The 14,356-nt window shown below is 38.7% G+C and overlaps 1 protein-coding gene across 4 annotated transcripts in view; it reads left to right on the forward strand.

Annotated features, from left to right (window-relative positions):
* LOC108551115 (pyroglutamylated RFamide peptide receptor) overlaps positions 1-14,356 on the forward strand; it is a 77,577-nt gene that overhangs the window by 2,911 nt on the left and 60,310 nt on the right. For all 4 annotated transcript variants that reach the window (XM_017905146.1, XM_017905147.1, XM_017905144.1 and 1 more), the window contains exons 2-3: positions 11,873-12,269; positions 13,762-13,892. In XM_017905146.1, the coding sequence (XP_017760635.1) occupies positions 12,137-12,269; positions 13,762-13,892 (264 nt within the window). In that variant the 5' untranslated portion in view covers positions 11,873-12,136. The remainder of the gene's footprint in view (positions 1-11,872; positions 12,270-13,761; positions 13,893-14,356) is intronic.

Consider the following 14,356-nt stretch of genomic DNA (forward strand, 5'->3'; position numbering starts at 1 on the left):
GCATTCCCGATGGAAACAGACCGGAATAATTAAACCATCAACTTGTTCGATGTTTCAGGACAATTTATAAATACTCCTGTATTTTTAACTATAACGAAAGGGCTAAAAGATACTGATTTATACGTGGAATGAAATGGAGGATCAATCATACATAAAAGATTCAGGAAGCTTCCCAGAAACCGACCAAGCTCTGCAGTGCTCCTCGATGTGGATGTAGAAAATAGAATTAAAATATAGAACTTGAACTCAGCTCTCAGGCGAAGATATCAAAGAGTGTTTCACCAATCGATCGGATGAAAGGAGGAAAAGGGAACGTCCTGGTTCAAAAAAGAAGATCTTATGTGACACATGCATCAAGTTCTTCAGTAACTGTCGAATCTTCGCGTTTCTTCTCGACACTTTAATATGGACCTAGAAGATAGAGCGATAGAGTTAAAAACCTTGAATTCAGGTCTCAGTTGAAGGTATCAAAGAGTGATTCTTCAATCGGTAAGATGAACGGGGGAACAGGGGACGTCCTGGTTCCAATAAAAGAAGATCTTATGTGACACATGCATCAAGTTCTTTAGGAACTGTCGAATTCCCGCGTTTCTTTTTGACACTTTAATATGGATCTAGAGAATAGAGCGAAAGAGTTATAAAACTTGAATTCAGGTCTCAGTCGAAGGTATCAAAGAGTGATTCTTCAATCGGTAAGATAAAAGGAGGAATAGGAAACGTTCTGGTTGCAGAAATGGAGAACTGGTTTCGTGAGAAAAATGTACCAGGCTTTTCAGTAACTGTCGAATCCCTTTTCCTCTGGTATTAATATTGGCAAACGCAATATGTGTAGATCGCACGTGTCAGCAGCTCGTAAATAGAATTGCTTATAGGTGTACGTTGGACACGTGTGGTACCTGGCTCGAAGAGCATAAATCAGTGATACGTGTGTTTTGCGGCATTGTGTGGCCATCTTTTAGCTAAATATTCGGAACTAGGCCAAACTGGGAACATTCGCCTACTACATTCTGGCTGTTCGTGTGGTTCAAATTCTTTGAATAATATTTTTCTCTCTTACGTGTTTTGGAAATTTTGGAAATACCTCGTTCATCTTCGCCATTGTTGTCCAAGCTGATAAGTTTCATCTTCGAATACTTCCTTGTCACCTAAATATTTATTATAATTTTGTACATGGACTGATAGACTCTATCTTATAATAGTTACATTCACATTTGATTCTCTTGGTTAGAATAAAATTTTAATTAGCCTAGTCCAGACGTAACTAAAGGTACAGTGGTCATAAAATGAGTTGACTGCAGAGTATACAAATGTCTCGGCTACTGAAACAGCAGTTTCAGATATTTTGAGGAGATAAAGAACTCAAACGTCAATCAACACGATGTCAATTCGAAATGCATTTTTACAGAGTATTGCAAATAAAATGTTAAATGGAATATAAGTCCTTTTAAATATTTAAGACATTGATTAGGATCTACCATTATTAAATTGCTGTTTCAATTAAATACATACATTTGCAAACAGAAGCCCATCCTAAGTGCTGACATCAATGGTGCCATTTTGGCCATGAATCGAGACCACCATTAAACACAATAATTTTACGACCTCACTATATCACTTAAATCAACTATATATACTCCACTGACCATATGGAATAGCTTCTTCCGCTGTCGAGCAGTGCTAACAATGATTTACGAAAATTTCTTTCGAGCATCCGAAATATTAAATGGATATAGCGACAGCAAATTGGTAGTAAATATACCAAGTTAAAATAAAAAATAAATCCATAATTATTTCTCATCTCGCTGCTTTAAAAACAACTAAACATACTCACAATTACAGCAAGTCTTAAGACCATCGACATTAATGGCGTCATTTTGGACCGTCGACAGTTACAGTAAATTTACGATTTCTGTATATCACTCCAATCGATTGTATATACCTGAGATTTTCCACTCGAAGAATCACGATTAATTTACACGGTCCGTGACCGGTTGTTCCGCGAAGTACTGTTGGAAATTCGCGCGCGATCAGAATAGAGCGAGACTCTTGCTCAGCTATGTCCTATAAATACTGGTTTATTGCTAACACGTGGCATCAGCGTAGATGCATAAATTGTGCTTCGTTATGGAAGTTTCAGCTTGTGGATCGTGGACGATGAAACGCGCGGGCAAACGAAGTTTATTTGAAAACTGCCCTGGTACTTCGTTCCGAGAGTCCCTTTGAAGTTCCCAATACGTGTTACCACTTTACATTCCGGCCATCTAATTAACGCTTTCCATTACTGCAAGCACGTTCGTTTGAAATCAACTCTCGCGCTTTTGCGAGATCAGTTTCCGAACCACTTTTCTTCTATCGCTGATTGTGAGCCACGGAAACGTGGTTCTCCAATATGGCGCGTTGCGTAATCGCGATTCTCTTATCGGCGAACGCGAACAAACGTTGTTTAGAAATTTTTAGAATAATCAAGTAACCAGATAATGATGGAAGTTCACGCGGTTATTCAGTCTGTATCGAACTGCAGAATTGTTCAACGATGCTTCAGCTTGACATCCATTTCGCTCGACTTGGTGAATTAAAGGATGCCGGAAAAGAGATCATCTCGCCAACCGTGTTATTTACGACAATTTATGATATATCGTCGCGATGAGGTGTTACGAAAGCAAGTTATTTTCGCTTTTTGAAATATTGCACGCTAATCGTGTCCCGCGTGAAGACGAAAAATTGGCTGGCTACCTGCAATTGGGGCGGCGCAGAGGCATGAGGATCGTAACGAAGTCGTAGAAAAATTGTAACGAACTCGGGATCGAAATCGAAAAATTGATGAAACGTAGAATCGATCGGTTTGTTCCAGAGTAGTTTTGTTTATTGGTCAATTCACGATTTGTCACATTGAGGATCGGTGGTCGAAAGAGCGTTGTTATGCCAGGTGATTCTTGTCATAGGAAATTCGTTTCCCAGCCAGAAATTCGGATTCGCTTGGCATGGAGCCCGTTCACCATCGACATCCACGCGTATTTTCCGGCAGAAGAACCAGTCGATTTCTGTTTTCACTTGCCTCTCTTTTAGCAAAGATTATTCGTACGCAACATTGTGCGTGTTTTTAGTATAGGTGCTTTCGTGTGAATCGCACCCTTTTCTCGAGAATTTGGCAGTTTTCAGGGGGTAAACCAATTTCGAAAGCGATCTTTGGGAGGGTTTACAATGAAATCGCGAGTTTAATTTCTTTTTAATACGAATCAGAGCACTTTCAGTGATACTATATCGCAGTAGGATTATCTGGTCTTCCAATTGATATTCTTATCTGTCTAGATAATATCGATTTCAATTAGGTTATTAACATACTCGATCGTTGAAGTATCAGAAAACCTTCGTTCTCTAGAATAAATCTTCTCTAATCCTTTTCATCCCCTATTTTTCTCATCGATTCCGCAAAGTAGATCAATGCTACTTTGTGAATTGAGGGTTTTATCAAGTTTATCAGGTAAAATTATCGGTGCTAACGAGCTCCGTCTCTTGCGAATATCAACGTCCTAATGCGAAAACGTGTCGAAAAGTGCACCGGAAGTTGGCGTGGGCTCTGTCGCCTCGTCGGGTGTCATTTTCGTAATTGCGCGTGACAGAGTTTGAGGCATACCTGACACGAATTTATATTTTCTCTCACTTTTCCCCGAGATCCTCGCTGCAGCTTCGTTTTCGCGGAATTTATGGCTCGCGTTACTAATCCTGTGGAAATTACGAACGAAATTCAAATTCGAAGCAACACGACTAGCAGAGACGCGAGGTAAACATGTTTCGGTTAATGTGGAAAATTATGGACTATCAGAGTAATGGATTACGCCGAACATCTGTGATTATCTTTGGAATTTATGGTCCGACGAGTTCCATTCTCTCATTTAAACTCTCTGCACATTTCTTTGCTAACGAAGAAACATAATTGCGTCCTTTAGTACGTTTCTTGGTCCTAATGAAAGAAATCTAACGACAGAGAGCCAATTTCTACGTGATTACGTGATGTAATGTAAATATATTTAAAAGTATAAAGAATGATGTAAAAATAGAAGATTATATATTTCGAAATAATTCTTGAAACAGGTTATATAGGTAAATTATAAATTTCCAAGTACGTGGGTATACAGAGAATAAAAATGCCTTATTAGTATATGCTAGAATTTTTAATCTGTAATAGGTACCCAAATATAATAAACCTAAAAGTATTTAAAGTATTATAAGGGAATTAAAAAGTTTGATATCTTTCATTTCGACTGGTTTCCGATTGTTATCTTCGTTCTACTTTCAACGAGGAAGATTCGTTCGACATCTGATATTCGGACCTGTGCAACGTCGACCGAAACTTTTTCTATCGTGGAGGCGTCATAAAATTGTGTCTTCCCATATCACAAGCGCGGACGCAATGCGGAATTTGTCGAAAATTCGATTACAAAGGTCGCTGGGGAATTCGATTATTCGAATCGCGATTAAGAATGTCGCTTTCATGTCCAGCCGCGTTGTGTCCGTAATTCCATCGAATGCAATTCGAACCATTGCTCGAGCTCGGTTCATTTTCCATCCTCTAGAGCAGGACTCAATGGCAAATTTGATGAAATTTGAATGGGAGAAAATTCGAATCTCGTTAAAGCTGGTCGTGAAACGCGAAAGTCCAGTCCAGCGACTCGCTCGGTCCGCCATATTCATGCACCAGAGCAAAATTTGATGAAATTTGAATGGGAGAAAATTCGAATCTCGTTAAAGCTGGTCGGTCGTGAAACGCGAAAGTCCAGTCCAGCGACTCGCTCGGTCCGCCATATTCATGCACCAGAGCGACGCGAAATGGCCGCCGTGGAGCCTTTGCTATTCGCTTCATTCAACTATCCTGTGGCGTTGCGAACGAAAATTTATTTTCCTCTTCGGCTGTTTTCCTTCCTCGTTGCCTTTGACACGCTTCATCTAATGCTGCGATAACTGCATGCGAAGCTGTTGAAACGGGGATTGAGCTTACTAAGCTCATTAACTAGGGTACTTCAGAACGGCCATCGAAATGCATATTCATGGCATTGCAGTTTTCCCACGACGCAAAAGGCGAACACGCTTCTTTGTTGTTCCGTTAGTTAGTCGTGTCTATCCAGCGTAAATTCTAATTTTTCCCAGTGGATGTAGTGATCAAGCAGGATTTACATTTCTTCGTCTCCTTGTTAATTAAAGCTCATTCATCTGCTAAAGGATCTTTTCGAAAGCTCGCTGATCTTCTGGCGTATCTCTGGTCGAGCTTCGACTGGTTCGTGAAGCCATTTTGAAGGGTATTTATAGCGAAACGCGGTATACATAGGGTGCTACATAAGTGCATAATCGTACTTTAGAGGATGGGTATATACTTATAAATAATTTGTAATGTCTGTATATAAACTTGTAACCAGATTAGTAGCCTTGAAATCATTCAATTGACTATAGTTTCTTTCTTCTTAACAAGCCTGATACCCATGGCACAATGACCACCATACAGTTAAGCGTAGCTCTTAGCTTGGCATCGTTTGTCAAAGATGAATTATTTTGGAAAATCTGTAGATACTTTGATAGAATTTATGGAAGCAAGTTTCGAAAAGATCATTTTTGTCAAACGATGCCAATTACCAGGTCTCACCACGTGGAGGTGGCTACGCATTTGAGACCCATGCCTAAAAACATTAAAATATGGTATACAATATGGTACAAGACATGGAACAAAATATTGAACAAAATGTCAAGTAAAATATCAAACGAAATATCAAACAAAATAAATTTCAAATTAATTACAAGATGAATTTAAAATTGAATTAGGGAGAGGTATTTAGTATATTAGTATATTAGGTATAGTATTTACTATATTAGGTATTTAGTATTTAGTATTGCAAAATATGCTGCAAAATAAAATACGATACAAATAACTAAACAACAACAGCGATCCTGCGACAGTTTGCATACGTGTATGAAACACACGTATGTTTCATTAGAAACGAAATAAAGAAAACAATGTACATTAGAGTACATTCGTACTTGTGGTTACTATGCTCCCTACGAATATAATAAAGTACTATGCCTTGCAAAACTTAGGACCGAATTCCTACCAATCCTCTCATTATTAGTTTGACCATAGAGCACCGTGTGACAAAGTAATGGTTTCGGTAGTGTCATATAAGGGTAGGGACTACGAGCGAGTATATTAGGTGGTGCGAGTGGAATACCACCCTTGCCCCAAAACAGGGGATTTCTTGCCTGCAACGCATAGTACAACCGTGTCGTTTTGGACCATTCGTCCTACGACATGGTAAGCGACCAAAGGAGTAGAAAAACATGCGACTCACCATACGTTGATCGCTTCACCGTAGTGAAATAGCTCGATATTGGAAATTGGCCTCGATCTGCCACCAGCATGACGTGTTGTTCTGGTTCCTCAGCTTGGCGATGTTTGCGTTGACTGTGCTTCCTCTTCGTTTGTTGATACTTTTTCCACACTCACATAGTCACACACTCGCGAAATCGCGCATACGCGGACGAACTTACTTCGGACGGTATCGAATAAAAATATATACGCGAAACCGAACGAACGAAAACGTAAATCATTAGATTTTATTAGAGTAATAAATTAATTTTTGTAAAAATTATCAACACTTATAACATCTTTAAATTTATTTTTATTTATTAATTTAATTTTTTAATTTTTATTTGCAATAAAAAAAAATAAATGAAAATAAATTAATAAGTAAAAGTAAATTAATAAATAAAATTAAATTAATAAAATAAATTAATAAATTAAATGATATTAATAATCAGAATTGTTAAGCAAAGTTAAGAAATTATGTTAACGGAATATTTGACCCGGAATAGTTAATGTTCGCTTCGCGACAGCCGAAAGACAAATGACAGCTGCTAGGTCATGGGAGTTCTTCTATAACCAAGCCTGTAACCTTGGTCCAGGTCAAACTGAAATTCTCCTAACCGAAATTTCCCCCCTATAATTATCGTCTTACCCTACGATTTTACGTGTCACATCGTTTTACACACTTGCACCATTTTTCCTATTATTATTACATCCATGGTAACGAGTCGCACGGTGTTTTCCGATAAAACCGAAATTTCAGAATAATTCGGAAATTCATATAGCTCGCTACTTCGTTATTCACGATAAGAATACATATATACAATTAACACGTTCCCTGCCGAGTCGTTTTTTCTACACGGAATATAAAATTTAACGTGTACCACCGGTGGTACACGTGGCACGGATTGTGTTAATCAACATAAGTGGTCTCGTGTCAGCCGTAATCATTAGCAGGACGTTATACTGATCAGACGTATTATGACGTGCCGATCCTAGTTCGCCTAGCTCAACTCCAACCCTCTTCTTCCGATTTCAATGAATAAAACGTATCGAATCACCTTTGACCGAATTGCATATGCATACAAGGCGAGAAATATTTCATTCGTTTCGGGACTTAAGCTTAGGTCTACTCGACGCGAGACAGCGAAAGTACATTAGCTTAAGTCCGCTTGACGGTGATAGCGAGGTCTAGATCCAGCTTAGGGTACATAGCAATTATCGATTCTGCAGGGGTGAGCAGTTGGATGACTACTTATGGATTTACGCGATGCAATTGCGTTAGATTTATTACACCTTCAGCGTAGAATCCTCGTGGTAGTCGTCGAGTTTACTTTACATTAAATGAAAATTTAGGGTACCGTGTTACTCTAGATTCTACTCTAGGTTCTACACTAGCTGCTCGTTTCACTGCGATTTCACGCACACCGTGTATCCCTTAATTGTTCTCGATAATCAGAATCCTCGCGATGGAATCATCTTGACAGGAGGATGATCAATTTTGACAGAGTTTTACAGAGCTTTGAAATTCATCTGGTTAATTAAATGGTACGTTTCATCAGGGATTATCATCAATAAATTGATTTTATTTTCCAAGGGAATAATTTCGGGAAACGCGTAATTAGAGAAGTCACGAAAAAAGGAAGATCAGTGGTCTCAATTGCCTCTGAAGTCCCTGGAACTCGACCAGTAGCGATATTTATCGAACGAACCGAGTTTTCTCTGAGTTCACCTCGTACAGCCACTCGCGAAGAATTGATATAATCTCTCTCTCGTCTCTCGAGTGTTTGCTCCCAGTCACGTGGTCATGGAGGGTCAATCGAGCTTTATTTCGGGGTACTGGAATCTTCTCAATCTTTTGGCAGTGTATTAAAGGAGACGAGGTATGGCCTAACAAAATACCTGTCTCCTGACGTTACAGTTGGTTGCATTAGAAATATTAAGTCTTCTTAATCCTTTTACTAATCCAAAAATTAAATAGATCGAACGAATTCCATTCTTTTATTTAATTCTTTTCATCTTATGGTGCACGTAAACAAATAACCAAAATTCTGTGATAAAAAATTATATTACATATTTATTAATATAGTAACCCTTTGCACTCGACGATTTTTTGGCTAAAGAAGAGTAGGAGTTCGAAGATTTTCTGCTATAAAGTTGACAATATTTTGTTGAGTAATAAATAAGAAATAGTATAATAATTGGCACGTAAAATTATTTGATTTCGATACCTGGCACACCGTTACATTATCTTAAATTTGACGTATTAATTAATATCGATCTTCGAAACTTTATCAAATGGCGACTGAACGCCTGTCGAGTGCAAAGGGTTAACCCTTTGACTACCTCAGTTGCCTAAAGGGGCTTCGAAATCTTGCGCTTGTGATACTGTTAAATTGTAATTATGTACAGTAACAATTTAATGCAGAATACAAAGAAATAAATAATGTCGTTTTAACGTAGTGGAATATAGTATCTTGATTATTATTTGAATATACAAGTGGAGTCCTACTGTATGGCCTTCAAAGTGTGCCGTAGTCAAAGGGTTAAATTGAAAATTGGAGCAGCATAGTTTTTAATAAATTCCCTTATCATTTCAACATGTTTAAACATCACTGCTGTAAATTATCGTAGCATTTCCTCTGTTTGATCATTTCAAAATCATCTTGACCACGTTCCCTTCGCTGGTCGCGTTTCCCCTTGTCGATTCTCATCCTCAATGGTCGGATCGATAATCGACCAAGTGAAGCATCCCTTCGCATATTAACCGTGGGTGCAATGCGGTTCCATGCAGCACCCATGCTAAGTCGAATGTGTCATGGCTGACATATCGGGACCACCGTGAACACCACTGGACGAATTAATCTCTTCGCCTAGGGTTTTTCGCCATTCCTCGCCCTCGTTCCTCGACCATGGAACGATGTTAGCCGTTTCATCGCGACCCACGACGTCGATTGTTTGACTTCTGGAAACGAAGGAAGGGGTTTTATGGGCGGACGCGAGCACTCGTGATGAATGTTAATGGCGATAAGGATAAAGTATGACGCCGGGTCGCAGCGAATTTAGAGAAATTACTACGCCTTCTTACCCCGTGTGCTTGAAATTAAAATTCCACTGCTACGCCTGACCGTGAATAATTAGCGGAATAAAGCAGTTTTACACGGATTTTCCTACCTTTATCGCGGTATTTCAGGACTGTTGCAATTAGAAGATCGCGATACTCGCCAGAAGAATGCTTGACGAACGTAGATACTAGAATTATATCTTTTCAAATTTTCAAAAATTGCTTTATGCAATTACTTTCGACATATTAGCTCGTGACAAATCTGCAAGTTCTCTCAATGTAGATCGACCCTTAGCACTAGGAGGGCGAGTCTAACTCGTCACGAATTTTTCACGTCCAATCTCGTGATTATAAACTATACTAATCACCAAATTTTAATTATATTTCACGTGTTTTGACGTGCACAAAGTTCGAAGAATTTCTAAAATTTTTATCCAATTTTATCGTGGATGGAACAGAGATATATAGTGATCAATTAAAATTAAATACGATGCATAATTTGTCATAATTAAATCGTAGTAACACGTTCATCGTACAAGAACATTCCAACAACTCAAATGGCTTGAAAAATTTATTAATGGATAACATTAATGGATAAGGGAATGTATGATAGAAAAGATTTTAATAATAGCTTTGATAGGCGTGGTTTCCATATAACACGGTACCAAATTTTAGACCTTCTCTTTTCTCACAAAGACCTTCTCATTCACAATGTTCCAAACACAAACCCACTTCCGGGAGATGGATCCGTGTCCCGCGACTCACGGATAAGTTTCTCGGCCTCGAAATGAAATTTCCACGACGAAGATGAAACGAGATCCCGATTGCCAATCGGATTTAATGAAGCACGCGAACGGGGTCACGGCTGTGTAACGCGATGCGTTTCGCGTTTTGATGATTTTAGCGGGTCCGCCTCGGCGAAAGCTCGTCGAGCTTTCAATACAGTGGAAAAGCCTTGGGAACGGGTTCACGTGAGCATCGTGTCTCTTTTTAACCGAGGATGAAAGGAACAGAGAGCAGTTCCGTCCTATGTTTTCAACGCTGCCGTCCTCTATTCCGCACCAGAGACGTGACACGAGAATTTTATCGAGTTTCCGCGAATTTTCTTTCGCTAAATTGCAACGAAAGAAAGTTAAACGCGACTCAATCGACCCGATAGTACCGATTTCTCCACCGATTTTCCAAATAAATCTCGGTGGACACTGATGTCAGAGTTCTCGTGTGGAAACACGAGGAATTGGAATTCTTTCGAGAAGGAAAATAATTTTTCGCACGGAAAAACATTGGAGATGGTTCACGGAGCAACATGAAAGAGGAAAGTAAAGTAGAGGAGAAAATGCCTGGTATTTTTCAGTGTCACCTGTAATCTACCGATGTCTCGAGGTACGCTCGGTGGAATCTCACGGTTGAGAAGCACGCGTGAAGCGATTTCCGTGCGAATTATACACACTGTTAGGCATTATACGAGTATCTTAAAATTACAGCTCAGCTTTGTGTGTTTAAGAGACTGCTCGTGGTGATCGTAGCTTTCGAAATGGATTCGAAGCTCTGTTCGAGTCCGTTGTAGTTTCTTCAGGGATCAGGTTGCTTGTTACTCGGAGTTTGTTTGCGAAACTAAGCTATTTCCAAAGCTATTCGCGATTCGTTTAACTTCCTCCGATTTTTCTCCCTTAAAACGAGCGGCTACGTCAACGTTGACTTACGACTATGGAGAACGCTTTCATGCTTTAATCCTGGTTTATGATAGACCTTTGACGCTATTGGACGTTGCGTTTAGTAATTACACTTGACCTGAATTTCGTCTAACTATAACCTAATCCAAAGTGGACCCAACTCAAACGTCGCCTAACCATAACCCAGACTGCAGACAATTTCGTCGGAACTTAACGCAACCCGAAGTTAAGCTAGTATACGTGTAATTTAAATTAAACTTAATCTAGTCTGCACCTAACCAACATTTAATCCAATTCGAAGATAATTTAATCCAAACCTGACTTGATTCAAATTTCACCCGTCGTTAATCTGATATAATAGACTTAATTCAAATCGAACCTAACCTAACCTAAAGTCAACTCGTGAACCTAGTCTAGATCAAATTTAATTTCATTCAAAGGTGATTTAATCTAAGCTCGATTCATAATTAATCTCGCCTGAAGTTAATCTAATCGAAGTCTAACTGAAACCAAACATAACCTAATCTCAGGTTATCTAACTCGATGGATCATAACCTATTTTAGGATAAACTTAAATAAAAATGCTTATAATATTTAATAAATATTACGTACTATAAGTATACGTTGCCAAGTGACGTTTCACGTTTGAGATGTTTCATTTCTTCCTACAACGTTTACCAAGCCCCATCTCAATGGACCATATGCACCTCTCAGAAACTCAGCCAAGTTCTAAATCAAACTCGCTTCGACTTTGAGAGTTCAAGATCCATTTTTCTTCCTTTCTAGGTCCAAGGTTATGGCCACGTATCGTCGTGGCGATGTCTAAAAGCTCGGGCCAGGGAAGCATGCGAAGAAAATCTAGCGAAGAAGAGTTTTCACGACGCGGCAGGGCCGGGTTCCCGAGGGTGTGCGACAGGAGGACACCCCATTGCAAATTGCGAGGTGCAGTTAGGCGAAGTGTTTAAGAGCTTGCACGATGGAAGACGTGCCGGTGTACAGGCGACAAGTGGACGCAGTCTCTAAATTGTCGTCAAGAAGTTAATCGCAGTCATGTCGAACGAGACTAATGCCACGAACGATTTTCTCGATTACGATATCAACGAGTCGTTCAGCCATTTCGACTGGGCGGAACTGGCACCCGTCCTCGTCGTCTACTCTCTTACATTTTTCCTTGGATTAATCGGTGAGTGCTTGATGCTTCTTCTCCTGGACTCATGGAAACGTCGACTAAGTTTTAACTATACGAAATACTCGACTTTTCGAAGAAATATATAGACCTTTTGCTAAATCAATGGATAATAGTAGTAATAGTAGTAATAGTAGCACTAATAATAAGTAGTAATAGTAGTAATAGCAGCAAGTAGTAATTGTAGTAAGCAGTAATAGTGCTAAATAGTAATAGCAGTAATAATAGTAATTGTAGTAAGTAGTAATAGTAGAAATATTAGTAATGACAGTAATAGTAGTAAGTAGTAATAGTAGTGATAGTAGCAGGTATCGAGAAAATTTTGCAATAGAAAGGTTTACCTTTTTAATTATTAAATTTCATTAATTATAGATATTTCATTTTCTTCCTTACTTTAATATAGTATATTTATGCGTAGCATAAATCTACGAAACATAAGTTTAGAATTTATTATTCTAATTATCGAATTATTAAGGCAACGTTGAGCAAGTTTGTGACAAGCGTGAGTCCACTAAGTTGAAGTCTTCCACCTCGAGTTCTCTTGTTTTATGTTCTACATTAGTATTACCAAACAAATTAAAGTGACTAATTTCAGATACCCTATCTCTTAATTGGTACACTCAATTTACTAAACGTAATTATATATAATATTCATCTACTTATCTTCGCTGTATCGCTTCAATTATCGTCATTTATGTACACCATATTTAACTTCACAGTAGTTACAGTAGTAATTATTAGTAACTCTAGTGACTCGACCTAAGTCACTATGCACGTAAAATAATTTCTTTCGATGGAGCGAATCAGAATCGAAAAAGAAACTTGGTAACCAAAAATTGGTGGAAAGTATCTGTTAATTAAATGGAATTCCAATTTTCGTTTTCTGATAAAACGTTTAATCTAGTGCAATGGAATGACGAGCAAATATATTGCATCAGAAGGCTGTTCAAATACTTGCCTCGTTACCGTGATATCTTTTCGCTTATCGTCATTAGCAGATGCTAGGTTGCGTGGACTAGTTTGAAAAGTTATTATTCATTACGACGACACGATGATTAATTTTATCATCGACTTCCTCTATTGTGTCAGTGTCATCCATGTGACAATTAACAGATAACATTCTACGTTGCCTTGCTCAAGAATCTATTATTTTATTTCCAGCTTAATCGTCTCATTCCATTGATTCCTATTTTAATCGATGAATCACCTAGATTCATCCGATTATTTTATTTACCTCTTTATTAATTACATTATTTAGACGATCGTCAGTTAGAAATCTGATAAAAATATTTCGCATAGTTATCATTAACCCATTATCATGGGTTTCGCGAATAATCGAGTTCCGTGAACTTCGATATCCCGACGTCATCTTGGTTCCTCCGCGACTATCTTCCACGGAAGTTGCCGAGTAGGGGTAGACGTGGCAGGTTAATTATCAACTTTTGATGAGAAAATAAGGACGTTGTGGTAACGTGTACTTTTATTTCAGGAAACGTCGTCATCATCGGTTCGACGTTGTGCCCGAGACTGAGACCTCTACCAGCTACGCCGACCAACGTCTTCCTGGGTGGCTTGGCTACGGCTGACCTTCTTCTCATACTCTTCTGCATTCCTGTAAAGGTAAGTTGCTTATGATACATATAAAATTCACCAACTTAACTCAAGAATGTGCGGAGCAGAAGAAAAATGCAACGAAGGGAAAGAATAACGAATAAAATTGGAACAGCGAACAGGATTCTGTCAAAAGTCTAGTCGAGCCAGGAATGGAATAGCAGAAGCAAAGATCCACCATGAGAGTGAGTTTCCTACGAAATAGATAATTCACGATTTTAGCTCGAGAAGGTAGAAAATAGAAGAAAAATATCAAGGTTCTACATTGGATTCAGGGAAGCAAGAAAGTAGTAGGCAAAGCTGGAATAGGGAATAGGGTTCTGCTGAAAGTCGAGTCGAGAGAGGAATCGAATAATGTAGGCAAATGTTCTACATTCCTGCAATATTGAATTTCTTGTAAGGTACGAAATTCGAGACTTCAATTCGAGAAGATTGAAGACAGAAGAAGGATACAATTCACTTGTGATAGACCT

The sequence above is a fragment of the Eufriesea mexicana genome, unplaced genomic scaffold (assembly GCF_001483705.2).
Source record: "Eufriesea mexicana isolate 0111107269 unplaced genomic scaffold, ASM148370v2 scaffold3653, whole genome shotgun sequence".
In the NCBI taxonomy this organism is placed as follows: Eukaryota; Metazoa; Arthropoda; class Insecta; order Hymenoptera; family Apidae; genus Eufriesea; species Eufriesea mexicana.